General features: G+C 42.8%; 1 protein-coding gene across 1 annotated transcript in view; it reads right to left on the bottom strand.

Annotated features, from left to right (window-relative positions):
• LOC134546366 (zinc finger protein ush) overlaps positions 1 to 16,271 on the bottom strand; it is a 598,990-nt gene extending 582,719 nt beyond the window's left edge. The window contains exon 1 of the mRNA XM_063389161.1: positions 15,735 to 16,271. Within this exon, the coding sequence (XP_063245231.1) occupies positions 15,735 to 15,774 (40 nt within the window). The 5' untranslated portion in view covers positions 15,775 to 16,271. The remainder of the gene's footprint in view (positions 1 to 15,734) is intronic.
• Between the last annotated feature and the right edge of the window lie 2,281 nt (positions 16,272 to 18,552).

Here is an 18,552-nt window from a genome sequence, read left to right as displayed (position 1 = left end):
ACGAAAAACAATTAAGAATACGCTAAGTGCAGATGAGTAATTCTGTTTCAGTATTTCGTTTCTAAACTGCATTTTTTGAAGAGTTAAAATGGCTAAAATTCGTGTTTTAAGAATATTTTTTAGGCATGAAATACCCGGTACCAATTCTTCAAAGCTATCAAAGGACTTGCAATGCACCTTTACCTTCATTTATTTACTATATAATGCTATGGTGTCAGCCTTACACTTAAATCTCATTGTGGTAATATGCAAGACGAGAAGGCTACGCTACAGTTCACAGCCTTGCGCTTAGAGGCGACACCGTGCTAGAAGATCTATAAAGCATAGCATTTATCATCACGCCTCTCTTACACAAATACACTCCTGATTTTAATTTCACAAGTCAGCAAAATTGTATCCATTGGGAACAAGAACACTATTTCTAATCCTGAAACCCATATGAAATAATTTAAACTACTTCAAATCAGTGAAATTTTAAACTGCTTTAATTCAATCATTGGATTGCTAAAGCACTGGTTCTTACGGAAGTCGACTGAAAATTACAAGCCAGTTAACCATTTTTTTGAATGATTTTCACTTGCTATCATTGCCATTTTTTAAAATACTTTTATTTTTTCAGATTTAGTGCGAAACTGCTTTGTGCATACAAAGCTTTTCAAATTTTTTTTTTTTTAATGTGGCGCGACTTTCTTAGCGGCTCAGCCACAGCGATCGTAAACCCGGCCGCTATCGGTCATAAATCTCTCCGCTGCGATAGCCGCCACCGACTGCGCCCCCAGAAGTGTCGGCGCTCACGTGGCTGGCTCGCTAGTCGCCGCGCCGGGCGGACGCGAACAGCGAGCTGAACCTGTGTCTGTCTGGCCCGCGCCTTGGCGAGGATTAGAAGCCACGCACTCGTCTCAAATATGACAGTTCTTAGTTGCAGTGGTGGCCATTATATTTTTGGATAAAGCCTTTCAAATAACCACCACGGATAAATTAAAAAAAAAAACTATTTAAAACACGTTTTCAAGCCAACCTGGTACTTGTTATTAACGAGGTCTACTCATTTATCTTTAGACATTCTGATATTTTTACCTGATGAATTATACTTCAGTTAGTTTTATAAATACCAGCTATCAAACTCCTTTGAAATCGCGTCACTATATGAGACAATAAAATAATTGGAATTTTTTTTATAGGAAATCGTAAAAACTTTATTTTAATTACCTGCTAATGGAAATATTTAGTTGTTCCCTTTTCACAGGAAGCTAGACAAACCAGGAAAATAAATATGAAAAGTCCTGGCTCGCGGAGATTCCGGGGACTGCGGGGACTGCGGGGACTCCGGGGACTGCGGGGACTGCGGAGATTCCGGGGACTGCGGGGACTGCGGGGATTCCGGGGACTGCGGGGACTCCGGGGACTCCGGGGACTCCGGGGACTGCGGGGACTCCGGGGACTCCGGGGACTGCGGGGACTCCGGGGACTCCGGGGACTCCGGGGACTGCGGGGACTGCGGGGACTCCGGGGACTGCGGGACATCCGGGGACTGCGGGGACTCCGGGGACTCCGGGGACTCCGGGGACTGCGGGGACTCCGGGGACTCCGGGGACTCCGGGGACTGCGGGGACTCCGGGGACTCCGGGGACTGCGGGGACTGCGGGGACTCCGGGGACTCCGGGGACTGCGGGGACTCCGGGGACTCCGGGGACTACGGGGACTCCGGGGACTGCGGGGACTCCGGGGACTCCGGGGACTGCGGGGACTCCGGGGACTGCGGGGACTGCGGGGACTCCGGGGACTGCGGGGACTCCGGGGACTGCGGGGACTCCGGGGACTGCGGGGACTGCGGGGACTGCGAGGACTCCGGGGACTGCGGGGACTCCGGGGACTGCGGGGACTCCGGGGACTGCGGGGACTCCGGGGACTGCGGGGACTGCGGGGATTCCGGGGACTGCGGGGACTGCGGGGACTCCGGGGACTGCGGGGACTGCGGGGACTCCGGGGACTCCGGGGACTGCGGGGACTGCGGGGACTCCGGGGACTCCGGGGACTCCGGGGACTCCGGGGACTCCGGGGACTGCGGGGACTCCGGGGACTCCGGGGACTGCGGGGACTCCGGGGACTCCGGGGACTCCGGGGACTCCGGGGACTGCGGGGACTGCGGGGACTCCGGGGACTCCGGGGACTCCGGGGACTCCGGGGACTCCGGGGACTGCGGGGACTGCGGGGACTCCGGGGACTGCGGGGACTCCGGGGACTGCGGGGACTCCGGGTACTCCGGGGACTCCGGGGACTCCGGGGACTCCGGGGACTCCGGGGACTGCGGGGACTCCGGGGACTGCGGGGACTGCGGGGACTCCGGGGACTGCGGGGACTCCGGGGACTCCGGGGACTGCGGAGATTCCGGGGACTGCGGGGACTGCGGAGATTCCGGGGACTGCGGGGACTGCGGAGATTCCGGGGACTGCGGGGACTGCGGGGACTCCGGGGACTGCGGGGACTCCGGGGACTCCGGGGACTCCGGGGACTCCGGGGACTGCGGGGACTCCGGGGACTGCGGGGACTCCGGGGACTGCGGGGACTGCGGGGACTGCGGGGACTGCGGGGACTCCGGGGACTGCGGGGACTGCGGGGACTCCGGGGACTCCGGGGACTGCGGGGACTCCGGGGACTGCGGGGACTCCGGGGACTGCGGGGACTGCGGGGACTGCGGGGACTCCGGGGACTGCGGGGACTCCGGGGACTGCGGGGACTCCGGGGACTCCGGGGACTGCGGGGACTCCGGGGACTGCGGGGACTCCGGGGACTCCGGGGACTCCGGGGACTCCGGTGACTCCGGGGACTGCGGGGACTGCGGGGACTCCGGGGACTCCGGGGACTCCGGGGACTGCGGGGACTGCGGGGACTCCGGGGACTCCGGGGCTCCGGGGACTGCGGGGACTCCGGGGACTCCGGGGACTCCGGGGACTGCGGGGACTCCGGGGACTCCGGGGACTGCGGGGACTCCGGGGACTGCGGGGACTGCGGGGACTCCGGGGACTCCGGGGACTGCGGGGACTCCGGGGACTGCGGGGACTCCGGGGACTCCGGGGACTCCGGGGACTCCGGGGACTGCGGGGACTCCGGGGACTGCGGGGACAGCGGGGACTCCGGGGACTGCGGGGACTCCGGGGACTGCGGGGACTCCGGGGACTGCGGGGACTCCGGGGACTGCGGGGACTGCGGAGATTCCGGGGACTGCGGGGACTGCGGGGACTCCGGGGACTGCGGGGACTCCGGGGACTGCGGGGACTGCGGGGACTGCGGGGACTCCGGGGACTCCGGGGACTGCGGGGACTGCGGGGACTGCGGGGACTCCGGGGACTGCGGGGACTCCGGGGACTGCGGGGACTCCGGGGACTCCGGGGACTGCGGGGACTGCGGGGACTCCGGGGACTCCGGGGACTCCGGGGACTGCGGGGACTCCGGGGACTCCGGGGACTCCGGGGACTGCGGGGACTCCGGGGACTGCGGGGACTCCGGGGACTGCGGGGACTCCGGGGACTGCGGGGACTGCGGAGATTCCGGGGACTGCGGGGACTGCGGGGACTCCGGGGACTGCGGGGACTCCGGGGACTGCGGAGATTCCGGGGACTGCGGGGACTGCGGGGACTCCGGGGACTGCGGGGACTCCGGGGACTGCGGGGACTGCGGGGACTCCGGGGACTGCGGGGACTCCGGGGACTGCGGGGACTGCGGGGACTCCGGGGACTCCGGGGACTGCGGGGACTGCGGGGACTGCGGGGACTCCGGGGACTGCGGGGACTCCGGGGACTCCGGGGACTCCGGGGACTGCGGGGACTCCGGGGACTCCGGGGACTCCGGGGACTCCGGGGACTCCGGGGACTCCGGGGACTCCGGGGACTCCGGGGACTCCGGGGACTGCGGGGACTCCGGGGACTGCGGGGACTGCGGGGACTCCGGGGACTCCGGGGACTGCGGGGACTCCGGGGACTGCGGGGACTGCGGAGATTCCGGGGACTGCGGGGACTCCGGGGACTGCGGGGACTCCGGGGACTGCGGAGATTCCGGGGACTGCGGGGACTGCGGGGACTCCGGGGACTGCGGGGACTCCGGGGACTGCGGGGACTCCGGGGACTGCGGGGACTCCGGGGACTGCGGGGACTGCGGAGATTCCGGGGACTGCGGGGACTGCGGGGACTCCGGGGACTGCGGGGACTCCGGGGACTCCGGGGACTGCGGGGACTCCGGGGACTCCGGGGACTGCGGGGACTCGGGGGACTCCGGGGGACTCCGGGGACTGGGGGGACTCCGGGGACTCCGGGGACCCCGGGGACTCCGGGGGACTCCGGGGACTGCGGGGGACTCCGGGACGCACCGCCGGGGATCGCGATCGCGTAACGCAAAGACACATAACTAACACGCACACGCACACGCACACACGCCAGTTTTACAACTAGCTAGGGCTACTTCGCCATCGATTGCTTTACTGCTTCGTCCTTTTTTTCTTAACTCCGAGAGCACATATTTTTTGTTGTTTTGTTTTTATTCCAGCAATCTACCTTAGTCCCGATAACGTCATTTTGTTGCGAACTCCCGCGAAGAGGGGTGGGAAAGAAAGAGGGAGGTAAACATTCGGTCGCCATTGTGTTCAGATCTCGCAAGCCGACAAGAGAGTTCGAGAGAGAGAGGAGAGGGTTAGGGGAAAGGAGCGACCACGCTATCGGAGAAGAGAGAGAAGCAAGAGCTAAAAGCAAGGCAAGTGACGAGAGAGGCAACAGCAGCAGCGGAGTGAGGCTACCCTTATCAATGGTAGTTTTGGGAGGCAGGAATAATACTCGGGCACACACAATACAGAGCACCCGAAGTTATCGGCCATCAACATCCTCTTGCCGGCGAATATCGCCGAGATACGATAGCCATGACGGGCGCGGTGGCTCTCTCTCTCTCTCTCTCTCTCTCTCTCTCTCTCACTCTCTCTCGGCGCGCTACATCCTGGAAACTTGGGCCGCGATAAGCACTTCCATTCCATCCACACGCTGCCACAGATAACAAGCAGTGAGGGGCAGAGGAGAAAGGAGGGGGTGGGGGTGCCGACGGGAACAGATAATTACACAATGGGTTCCCGCCGTCAGACGGGGGCGACGCTTTTCCATCATATCAAGATGCGAGGCGTGCAACCCCCCCCCCCCCTCCTTTTTTACCAAACCCCGCAGGGTCTGGTATCACAATGCGTCTGCTGCTTTTTTTTTTTTTGTTTCTTGGGTGATGATTAAAAAAACCCGTCACAAGAAAAATCAAATTTGTTTTGTTGTAAGATAGGTTTTACTTTTTTACGTAGCAACGCAAGATTATATTGGGTTTACGAACCACTTGGAGCACCGTCTCATTGCCTAGGTATACTGGAACATGAGCGAGACGCCTCAGAAATCATCGCCAACTATAACCCTACATATGAAACTAACCAAAATATAATCTCCTGTTGTCAGGCCTTGCGAAATTCAAATTGTTTTGTGTGGTGCTGTATTAGGCACCAAACCAGTGGCGGATAGGCTACTGGAAAACGTTTTTCGGGTGGAGGGATTTTGAAAACAAAAAAAGAAAAAATAATTTTGTGTGTGTACTTATGTACGCGCGTTAGAAGTTATATTTCTTTTTTATATAAAACAATTAAGTATTTTGAATTTTTATTTTAACAACAATTAATAAATACTCAGTATTCAATATTAATAGAATCATATATATACATAGTTAATTATTTAATTTAGTAAAATAATCGAGATATAATGTTAATTAATAATGAAAATTAATAAATATGCTGAATTTTATTTTAATTTATTAGTTTTAATTATTTATTAAATATTAATGTAATAAATGATACACACGGAAATATGTCACTTTTTAAATACTTTGGATTACTCTTTACTATGTCTATTTATTCCAGGGTAGTTTCATTATCGCAAAATTTCATTTGGCACACCAATACTTTGGTATGTCCCGTAATTTTTATGGAAGTGACTGTATACACGTTGGTCCGCCATCTTCTTGTGGAAATTTCTTTGCATGGTGCGCGTGCATCGCAAAAATTCCCTGATCATTTTTCCATAACGTGCCTAAAGAAGTATAACTTCAAAAATACGTATAATTTGAAATTTTGAACTCAATAAATTTATATTACTACAGTCAATAACGTCCTGAAATACAGGCTACAAAAGTAGCTATAGACGTCGCGGCTTCTCACACAGTTGAAAATGCAGGTGTTGTAACACCTCATCTTGCATCGCCCAATTTGACATATCGCCTTCACTGATATTATGCAAATTTCTTTCCCAGCTTGAGGGAGGTGGGATATATCACCCATATCCCCCCCCCCAACCACACCCTCTGCGTTCACCGCTGCTCCGCACATCTGAAGTTAACAAACTAATGTATTTGGTACATTGGTTGCGGCCACATTCTGGCTTCTGAACGAATTGCGTGTGGTTGATTCATATGGGCCTTACTTCCCCAATGGTTTCCCGTATTTCAGGGCGAGTCAAACACCCGCTATCCAATGAAAATTGTCTTCAACTGTATAATGGAATGGTACCCACCTTAGACTGTCTCCAAATAAATTAAATTTTTTACGTGTGTCTACCTGTAATGTGTTCCAGATAAACTGGACAGGCTGTAACAGACCTCTTAATGATCATTCCTGTACACAAATGAATTAAATTTAACTTAATGGCATTTCTTAAACTATTCCAACTGACTTAAAATATTGACTGTTACAAATTAATTCATTGTAAGAATTTTCACTAATAAGGAAATAAATCAAATTTGGGAAAAACACTATTAATACCAGAAAATTGAGGTTAGCAGATCACAACTCTTGGAAATTTGAGAAAGGTATAAGTTATAGGGGCATTTACAATGTATCTATCTATGTAGATATCTATATATCTATCTATCTACAATTTATTACCACAATATATACCCATTATAAAGTGTTTAGTAATATTTAAAAAAAACACTAAAACAAGTTCTATTGGAACAATTCTTCTACTCTGAATTTTTTTTTTTCAATTTACAGTAAGAAGTTAGGAAGTTGGGCTGTAGGTAAGCTGACCTGATAAACCCATTGTAACCATTATATTTTTCGATGCGCTAAAATTTACTTAATGAAAATCTGACCAAAACTTAATTCAGACCAGTATTATATTATGCCCGGGCTGCGTACCTATATATGATTAAGAAATGTACATTGTATTGTATTTTTTCCTAAACATGAACTTTTACTGCTAGTAAAGCATGCGTGTATATGCATACTGTGAGATTAATTACGTGTTTTACAACCTAGAGCAGCACCGGCTAATGGCAGCCCGTGGCATCGTTAAGTGGGACCCGCTTAAAATATCATCCAAAAATTATATATTATCACGAATACTGTTGTGCATTAGGCAGCGCGTTTTGTTTGTATACATGTAGAATAAGTTGTCGGTTGGAGGCCATGATATTCTCATTACATATTTAATAATTATTTATATATAATTGTATATGTGTTTCATGAAATTTGTATTACATTAAAATATTAATTATTGGTGTGTAACATCTTAGCTTTCGGTACAAGGCATGTGGTAGGAGTAATTTCGTGAATGGCATGCACGTTGCACGTGGAACCACGGTACTGCCATCTGTGGCGGATTGCGCGAACCAAAGTACACTAAGTCAAAAGGAAACTTTATAGTAGGTATTAACTGTTTGATGTAGTTTAACAATATGGGCCGAAAATCAGGTCCAAAGCAGTGGTTTAGAATTTTTTCAAGTCATTTTCTTTTTATCGGAGCCGTTTCATTATTTAATTTAAAATTTCACTCTATAAATAGAATGATTCTATAGTCGACTTAGCTGCTCCGGCAACGAATTCTAGCGGCGGAGGCGGAAAAAACATATGATTCGGGTCCAGAGATGAAGTTTAAAACTTAATTTGCGTATATTTATCACACTCGGCATTATTTTTAAGAATTCTACATAAAACGTCGTGTCCAAGTTTCGTACTATAAGTGTATTTGCAACATGGGAACACATGAATTTGCTCGTGTTCGAGGTTAGATGTTACACATCTCTGGCGAGTACTGAAAAAGAATAGCTAAAATTTATTATTTTTATTTTTGTAAATACTATTTTTAAGAGATTTTTTTTCGTTTATTCACCATATGCCACATATTGCATTTATTGGTTACTCTACAGAATAATACATTTCAAAGTTGTCGAAAGAAATTTAATCGTATGTATCAGGCCCTCGTATTATAATATCTGACTCTCCTAAAGAGTGGTATCATCGAAACAAAATAAATAAATGTTTTAACACCAGTTTTAAGATCTTCAAATTAGTTTGAATATATATATAATAATTAAACTATGAAACTTCTTGAATGATGTGCAAAACGGAAGATCCGTTAGGTCAGAAACTTGTTCCTAACGGGACACTTGCTCAGGGTGAAGTATTTGACACAGATGCCTGGTGTAACCTACAAGACCAATAACTGCGCTTACCGGGAAATTTCTACACGTGATAATTTGTTTGAAAAATCTGTAACACTTTGCGTAAAACTAAAAAAAAAAATAGTAAATCTACATTTGCTAGAAGAATTAAGACTCCGCCATATTGAATTTTTCCATATTGTTGCTATAATTCAAATGTTGCACTATTTTTGGTATGTCATGCCATAAGCATAACTCATATCTCCCAGACCTTATATAAGTTACTTTGTTGCAACCACATGTTTACTAACAGGCGCTAGTCTGTAAGAGCCGCGAGGAAATAAATTGTTATTTCACGCGGGCAAGTACAACTGTCATGATAATTACATCAGTTCATAAGTGTTGACTTCAACAAGTAGCCAAAGCTATGTCCTATTCCATGTCAAACAAAACAAAAATAGCACGGAAGCTTGCAAGCGGTATCAAAATATTTAAAATTGCAAGAGGGAGACGCCTACTCCCTCTTAAGGTAAAGGAAAACGCATAGGATCTTTTCTACATTTATTTGTTAAATTAACAGTTTTAGGATCATTAGAAATTTTTTATTGTTATTGTAAATTTTCTTTAGTAAAATAATTGGTTTTAAATCAATGTAACGTTTTTTTTTTTAATTAAACGCTAGGAACCTTTTTTTGAATACAAGACATGTTGATAAATATGTGTAAGTGCTTAAAATTTTAGAAATTTCATTTATTTTTTATTATGTTAATAATTTAATATTTTGAACTAAATATGCTCGAAAACGTAAGCAGTACTACTTGGAACGCATATTCATGAACAGAAAAATAAGTGACAATATTTAAAGCTTTAATAAATTGTATTCAGTTTTAAACTGGTGAGTAGGGGCAACTGTATTTCTCTAATACATTTCGTGTTTATGTATTTCACAAAACAATGTAGCTTGTTCTTGTAGTTATTGGCTGTGGTCGGAGAGAGGTGTTTCCTTGCACTTTACGGGCCAATGAGAATGTGGGTACTGTACTGCTGCACGCCCACAATTCGCCATGACTAGAGACCGGAAAAATTCGCGGGTTCATTTCATGATATGCTATAATCCAAACAACTGTATCTTCATATTGCTTCTGTGATTGACTCACAGTTTATCTGAAGGTCTTTGAGCCAATGAAAAACCTTCAACCAAAAAAGTATCGAATCGCAAGGGTCCCAGTTGACAGGTGTCACGAGTCAATAGCCAATGAGCAGGTGGCATTTTCCTGAGTGTGTAGGGGATTGTGGAGTCTATTCTAAGGGTCATCGAAATCGCGAATTTTTCCCGTCTCTAGCCATGACTTTAAGAAAAAGCTACAGTGTTATGTGAAATACCTTGACACGAAATGCATTCACGAAATACAGGTTTCCCTACTGATGGATAGAGGCATGCATATTTTGCGAAAAGATTCCGAGACTAGTTTAAAGTTAAAACAGTGTAGAATCGTCTGTGTTTCGTGATTGGGCGAGTTTCTTTCAGGTACATGTTGATTGTTACAACACCAGTCACAGTAATTCAGTGCGGAAGCAAACGCGTCCTGAGTGGCTCGGTCAAATAAGGCAACGACTTCTCTCGCAGACGGTTACCAATTGAAGGAAGAAACCGCTAGTGCGAGTATACCATGATGCAGTCTAATAAGTGTTCAGATACTTCCGCTAAAAATGCCTGCCCCTAATGTTGGATCTTAGAGAGCCCTTCCACGTATTAATGTAAGAAATGCAAGCTATGCTGTGCTTTCTCTCCCTAGTATATACAATTACTAAAGTAATAAAACAATAATCCACTTTCTAACTTCATAGAATTATAAATTCTGTGTTAGCATGCGCCATCTACATAACTCTGAGCTTGCGAAACAACAAATATTAAATGTATACAGGATCGTCGTGCTTTGTTTACTAAATAACAACAAACAATTACTTAAATCAAAATAACAAGGTTTTGTTAATTGTGAAGTAGTGAAATTGGCAAAGAAAACTTTATTATCACACAAGATGTAAATACAATTTTAACTGAGGAGACCATTCTAACTTTATTCCTGTTAAAATAAATAGTTAGTTGAAATTTTAAATTGTTACCCAGCGTTGCCAATACGCTGGACACAACACAGATAAGTCATTATTCGCCAACGTCTGCGCTCAGGTATATATAAAATTGATATTTAAATCTGTTAAATTTAATGTAATAGATGATTTAAATAAGTTTCCAGGCTAAATCAACTTGGTAGACACATTTACGTCTGCTTCTCAGTCTCAGACCTCCTGACCTGAGTGGTTGTGTGTGTAGATTTGCATGCACGTTAATGAATAACAACCACAATAATCATCAAACTTGAATATAAAACAGAACATTGGGGTTAAGGCAGAGTTTGAATACGCTCTCACATGCGTCCGGACGTGAAAAACGCCTTACATACGATCGGCGTCACTAAAATCCGTTTTCTGCCGTAGATCTGGACCATTCTATTTATAACGATAAATAGTCCGCTGTTGAGGTACACTTCGCAATTTTTTACGCACACCTGACACGTATGTATTACTGCAACTTACTACACATTTGGTGTATCTTGCAACACTTTATGCAGTATGTCTTACTGTCAGGTGAGACAGGCTCCTCATCTGGGATGGACCAAACGACTTTTCTGGCGGTGTTCTAAATCCCATCGTGCAATGGGCCGGACGCCTCTGAGATTAAAACAATTTAATTGTTTGAAAGTTTGAAGCGCCACGCCGCCTGAGCGATGGCCAATCACATGATACCATTCAGAAACACCGCCAAAGACCTCTGATTATACAAACACAAGTAATGTAATCACGAGGATTGGTCTTAAATGCTCCAAACATATGAAAATACTGTCCAAAAATAAAACAGAAATAGAAACAGTGTTTACAAGGTAAACAAACGAAACAGTTCCACATCTGGTAGCTAAGCAACGACGGAATAAACATAAATACAGATTTCAATTATCTTTACTACAATACTAGTACAATGCATCATAAGGTTAATTCACATGATAGCTTCGATGACTTATTACGTGTATGTACGTATGTATACACAATATGTATAAAAAATACTCGTCAAAACTTCGGGTGCAAATGTGGAACATATAAAAGAGTCAGAAACGACTGCATTCCACGTAACACGGATTGAGTCTATCTCATTGTATAAGGTAGTATCTTACCAGCTCCAGCGATAAACAAAAGTATTTCCGGACATATTTTCACTGACATTTCTGCTTCCTATTCATGTTATACATATGCGCTCACGTGTATTTTAGATACAGCCTGTATATTACAGTCACACCAAAAAAATGGCAAGATAGCTGCGCAAGAATAGTTCTATCTTACCAGCGTATGAATGGAGTCCGTGGAAAATCAAGTACATGTTATGCGTTTTGCGTTACCATGAAAAACGTGGTCTACACTCATTATAATAAGAGCCTTACATAGAGGTGTCCCTATCTGGCTATCTCTCGCTACAAATAGGGCAATGAACCATCGGAGGATGCCAAACCATCAGACACATCATCCAAATCACCACATAAGAAGTTCTTAAGTCTTACTGCTAGAAACTCTTGAGTTGATAGAGAATATTAAGGGAATCGACGTGTGCTATATTTTTTTATTGGTCTTAGTAGTAATTTATTTTCATTTTCTTTCTTTTAAAAATGTAATGTTTATGAATTTACTAACAACAAATAAATAAACAAACATTCTCTCACGTACATTCAAAAACTGCACATTGTCATAACTTCTTTAAGAAACTACATTTAAACGGGGCTCATGATTTAAAGCAACTCGTGTGTGTATGTATGTGTATATATACACAAATACACACACTCATAAATCGTAAAAATATGTAGACGGAATCACCTAATTTAGTACAATAAAAAGATGCCGATACATATCAACATTACGAAGTTTAGTTAAGTTTTATTTTCACCCTCAGGTCCTTAAATATATCCTACGACATTACAAGTACCTATGATAACAATGATGATTTTCCAAACATTTTAACCATTAATATTTTACTCAATCCAGTGAATTTATAAATACGACTGCAGTTTAATGGCGTTTGAATTTACATAGACAGAGACATCCTTTAAAACAGATATTTGTAAAAGCAATTCGGAAACGGCCAGTAGTTTGAATGATATATTAAACTGTATTTACGTTTATATTTAATGAATTATCTATTTACTACGTTAACTTAAAATCGTTACCAAGAAGTAAAATATGTTGTATAGTTTTTGAGAGACCTAGCAGTATACAGTATAAAGTAAACAAATAGTATGTAGTCGAATTACAGCCGACATACCCAGACAACAATTTTCAGATGTGTTTAAAGTTTTGAAATCTTATTAACAAATGTATTTTGTTAGATAAACAAGCTGTGTTACGTTTAAAGTTTCATACACGTACTTAACATGGTGACAAAAGTTTATAAGGAAATATATTCAACAAGTAGACATTTTATACATTAAATAATACATTTATAAGAACGCGACATAGTACCTTCTGCCATCATTATACATTTAATATAATAACTCTGCGTTTTCTACTAAGCAATCCCAAAATAACAGGAGTATGACCCATACATGTCATAGAATAAATCTATTTTGTGTCATGATGCTATCGTAAATTATTGTAGCGTACGCCGAATAATATTTACGAGTCTTGGTAGGCCTACGTGCTTTTAGAAGCTCTGAGATAAATTATACATATATCCAAGTGTCAAATTTTACAAGTATAGAATATATTATAAATTTTCCACCACTATACACGTTCTGATGTTCAATTCTGGTTTCCAGAGAAATTTGAGTTTTTTTTTCTCACATGTTCCACAAAACGACAAACATATAATACACGCTAAAATTTTACATAGTGTAGTTTGCCTGAAACTAATAAATCAGTAAATAACCAATTTATTTTACTCAAACAAATTGAACTGTGTGTAAAAATGAACTGTGAAAACTAAGAGAATTTTTGCACGGTTTCAACCAAACATAATCATTTAATTTATTTGTATTACTGAAGGGGTTACTAAAAATATCTTAATATAAGTTTTATTCTTTTGAAAATAAGTTAATTTTCCATTTTTCATACAAAATTATTCAGTGGGCTTTCAATATTAACATCCAATACCGAGGTTAGTTTAACAAACCCCTCAACGTATTTTCACGTGGTGTATTTCGATATAATTAGTTGAAGTATATTATAAGGAATAAAATATTGATGATTTATGCATAAGCCTAAATTTAACCTTCATACTTGCAACTTCTGGAATCCTGATTTCTTACAGTTCTAATATAAAAATTATATCGAGATGTCAAACTCGTTCGGGTATCCAAGGTAGGTGCATAATTCTTATCCCGACCATCCCTCGCATTTTTTATTTGCAAGTTGTGAATATTCTTTACAAAAGTATATGTTTTACCTAGAAGACGCAATATTTAGAAAATTATCTGCAAATGATTTATCCTATTTTTCAAGTAAGAAATGTGATAAAGTTAATCGTATTGTGTTCGTATTTGGAAAATAACAAAAAAGTAAAGAAAAAGTAGGTACTTTAGATAAAGCTATATATAATTGCCAAATGATCATCATCCTTAAAATTTTTAATTATAGCTGGAAATATCAACATGCTATTGTAAGGTTACCGGAAATTAATTTTAAAATCGTGTATTATTTTTAATTATCACCGTTAATTTTTTAAGTCGCTTGATATTATTCAGAACAGTTAATGCTGCGGTTATAATAAACATGTTACTTTGCGTAGTTGATTACTATTATTATTACAATATCACACACTATTTAAGAAACGTGAGGATTTACATGCTATTTAAACCCTTTATTTAAAGCCAAAACGACGAATTGTTTTAAATAATTATCTAGTAACTAGAATTAGAATTTAAATGATAATTTTTATGAAGGAAAAAAATAATAAAAACCTAAATATAGAAGTAAATACAGGATAATAACATCAAATTGAAACTCAAAGACTTTAAGTACAAAATAATTTAAATTTGCAGATTAATTTGTCGACATTTTATTTCATTGGCTCGAACTCGGAAATTACAGGTCAGAGCTTACGCAGTGATGAAGCAGTTTCGTCGTCCTAATAACTTTAAACTATGCATTACGAACAAAAAATAACGCATGCAATTAACGAAACGGGCTTTTAAAGGGTTATGCACCTGCTGAAAACATCCCGAGCGGCAGGCTACAATAATTACTGAGCATGGTGGAGCGTGTAACCTTTTTTACAGCTAACACGCTGGTTTAACGAGTGAATTTAAAAGACCACAGCTGCTGCCTGAAGACATGACTTTTACGATCGCTGTACTTCGAGCGGCGCGGTTGCTCTCGACAGTGGACGAAAAGTGATTTCGGGTTTCCGGCCTAACATTAATTAAACAAACAGTACCTATCTCTTCGCTAGGTAAAGTATTTTTATTTCATTACGTCACAATGTGCACTCTTCGCCTATCGTAAGATTTCATATGGAATAAGCAATTAATTTTAAAAACTTACATGTAAAAAGTACGTATTTGTGTGGTAATCACAACGAAGTTCTCAGTCAACACACAAATTATTGAGGGATAACATAACTCTATAACATAACGTGCTGTAGGCCTATAGTGAACGACCAAATGTTCAATTAAAAAGTAGTGTTTTAAAACCGGTATTATACATAGCAATTAAATTTATTTTACTAAATAGCAACTTAGTGCGGACTGATTTCTCCCAGACATTTGTCCAAAATCGTACAAACTTAAGAGCCTAGTACATGTAAGCTAAGGGGTTTGGATTAATTTCAATTGTCATTGCTAATAATCAATAAAATTTCCATTGCAAACGTGTTCCTGATAACGCGTGAAATACACCGGAATAAATAAGCTATTTCAGCGTAGCAACATTAAATTCTTTAAAACAGATTCATAATAGCAAAAAACAGCGATTAACAGTACATTATACTTACAAAACAGAAACTAGATTAAGTACTTACACAGATAACTTAATTTTAAGCATCCATGCGAAATTTTGAAAACGCCCACGTTCCAAATGTTGTCACGACGATGTTGTCAATGCCGATGTTTTCACGACGAGGAATATAACAAAGTAAACAGAAACGCACGTGCTGAGGATCATGCCTTGGTGCTTGATAGCATTCTAACTACGGGAAAATTATGCGCTAGTTATGAAACATGTACTTTTTAAACTGACATTCAACTACTTACTTTTAAGAGGTTTCGGGTTGCTCTGCTTCCTTCGAGACATGGTCCAGCGACTTCACTAGCTCAGCAAGCAGGCCGTCGGTCCATTTACAGCGGCAGCTATTTGTTTACTTATCATTGTTTAGAATCACATGATGCATTCTGTGACGTCACTGTCCAAGATGGCTGCTGGGAGCGGAAGAAGTGTCACGTTTTGAAAGTTGTTTGTCAGTTCCAAACATAACGGAATACTAGACTGAAACACCGCACGGGAGAAACGATTCTAAGATCTACGTCCTGGCATCTTAAGGTAATATTTTAGTACGCCGTACACAAGTGTTTCTGTTTATTTACGTAGCTGAACGCAAAGTGCATCGAGGGTTAATCCTAGTCAAATGCGAGACGAAGCATACGCGGTAAACGCATAGAGGTGAGAGCCGCAACTTGTGTTCCTGTTCGGCGTTTGCATGAGATTCTCGAGAAGCACGCGCACTGGCACGTGACGCCGCGTGGACGCGCGGACACGCGACCCCTCGCCCTGCTCTCCGCCCGACAAATGTGCCTCCGACCGCGGCTCGGGAGCGACTGAGCGGCGGCGGCAACCTTCACTTGTCTCCGGCGCGCAGTGCCGCTCCAGCCCGCCAGGGGCGCCTCTCGCGCGCTCCCTCGCGCGCGGCCACCAAGGCGCGGGAATTAATCTGCTCGTATTGGCGTTTCAATGGCGTCGCTCACCTTAGATTGCGGTGTGCAATTACACGAGCACTTCTACTCTCCCTTTCCAGTTATCGCTGTCCTAGTTTCAGTGTGCTGAGCTACCAAGTGTACACAAAGAACACTAAAGTTTTATATCCAACTTTATAATGTAATGAAAAATATTACGAAAATTATTTTCAAAATAAAAATTTGTGAACGAAGATTTTGGAAACACAGAATCTTGTTGTATCTCATCAAAAGCATCATCTGATAACATTCAATTCTTACTTTAAAGAAAACATAACTGTAAGACGCCATCTTGATTTCTACAGTTTTTGCCATCAAAATGTTTTCCAATAATTTAATTTTGTTTACTCTTTTTGATCATAGTAGCTACATAATAATTTGAAGGTCTTGTAATTTATAAGACAAATTGGAAGAAAAAAAAAATTTCCTGTGAAATAATAATTGATGTTTAGAACTGGCATTTTTCCTTTCATAATGTGCACAACTGTAATAATACTGTCAAAAGACACTATATTATGGTCTCAGAAACACAATAAATATTAAAATTAAAAAATATGTTAAAACTTGTTATAACTATCGATAATACCTATAAAAATCAATTATTTTAATAATAACATGCCGGGTAGTATCAAGCTGGCAATTTCTCTGTACTACAATCAAATAGTGTAATATTGACAATATATGAAACTGTCTTTGAAAGATTTGTGCAATGGGAATGCATGACTTGATGTAAGCTTTTGGACATACGCCATTGCTAAGCACATGTATGTCTGTAGAAGAAAACTACAAAAAACACAAATGACAAAAACACAAATAAAGCAAAAAAATTGCTGTTGTCAGGATATAAACACCACACAATACTCCACAACAGGAATATGGTCAACAAAACAAAGAAAAACAAAGAAAAATGGACTAACAGAACGAAAAAAAAACCCACAAATGATGACAGCACAAAAATACCGAAACCAAAAAATTCAGCACAACAGTCAAAACGAGACAAAAACACGACAAAACGAAAAGACGAAACAAACACGACAGTTTTCTAAAACAGAAACAAGCGAAGTTTCGGGAACTGCTATCTGCTCCCGTCCTCAGGCAGAGACGCACATGGTACGAAAACACAGGTGCGACTCATATGTTTTCGTACCATGTGTGTCTCTGCCTGAGGACGGGAGCAGATAGCAGTTCCCGAAACTTCGCTTGTTTCTGTTTTAGAAAACTGTCGTGTTTGTTTCGTCTTTTCGTTTTGTCGTGTTTTTGTCTCGTTTTGACTGTTGTGCTGAATTTTTTTTTGGGTTCAATATTTTTGTGCTGTCATGATTTGTGGGTTTTTTTTTTTTCGTTCTCTTCTTTTTTTTGGAAAACTATTGTATTTGTTTCGTCTTTTCGTTTTGCTGTGTCTTTGTCTCATTTCAACTGTTGTGCTGATTTTTTTGGTTTCGGTATTTTTGTGCAGTCATCATTTGTGGGTTTTTTTTCGTTCTGTTAGTCCATTTTTCTTTGTTTTTTCTTTGTTTTGTTGACCATATTCCTGTTGTGGAGTATTGTGTGGTGTTTATATCCTGACAACAGCAATTTTTTGCTTTATTTTTGTTTTTGTCATTTGTGTTTTTTGTAGTTTTCTTCTACAGACATACATGTGCTTAGCAATGGCGTATGTTCAAAAGCTTACATCAAGTCATATGAAACATGTAAGATAAACGCGAGACAGGGGATGCCAGCGAACTGGCGGTGTGGTGTGTAAAATAGCATGAAAGTAATGTAGTAAATGGTCTCGCGTTTCGTCAATGCTAATTCGCCAGAGTTTCCCATATTGTTCTTTTACGTTATTGGCAGCAATCTAAGCGTGGGACAGACTACACATAGAAGGCATCCTTCTGTGCCCCAACTAGAGAAGTGCCATAGAACAAACTAATGCTCGGTCTCACACGCCATGTTTGTAATTTTTTTCTTTGTTATTGCTTGATGAATTTTCCTGTAAATTTATCACGATAGCTCTCTTGCATTTTATGTTTCGGGTTCAAATTTGCTCAATCGATATATATTAAAACTTATCTTCTACCGATGAAACGTCGCGCAACTGTTCATATCTATCATCACAACCACAGCTCGGAAATAACGT

The sequence above is a fragment of the Bacillus rossius genome, chromosome 1 (genome assembly GCF_032445375.1).
Source record: "Bacillus rossius redtenbacheri isolate Brsri chromosome 1, Brsri_v3, whole genome shotgun sequence".
Classification (NCBI taxonomy): domain Eukaryota; kingdom Metazoa; phylum Arthropoda; class Insecta; order Phasmatodea; family Bacillidae; genus Bacillus; species Bacillus rossius.
Note: the sequence above shows the minus strand (reverse complement) of the source record. Positions and strands in the feature narration are given on the sequence as shown.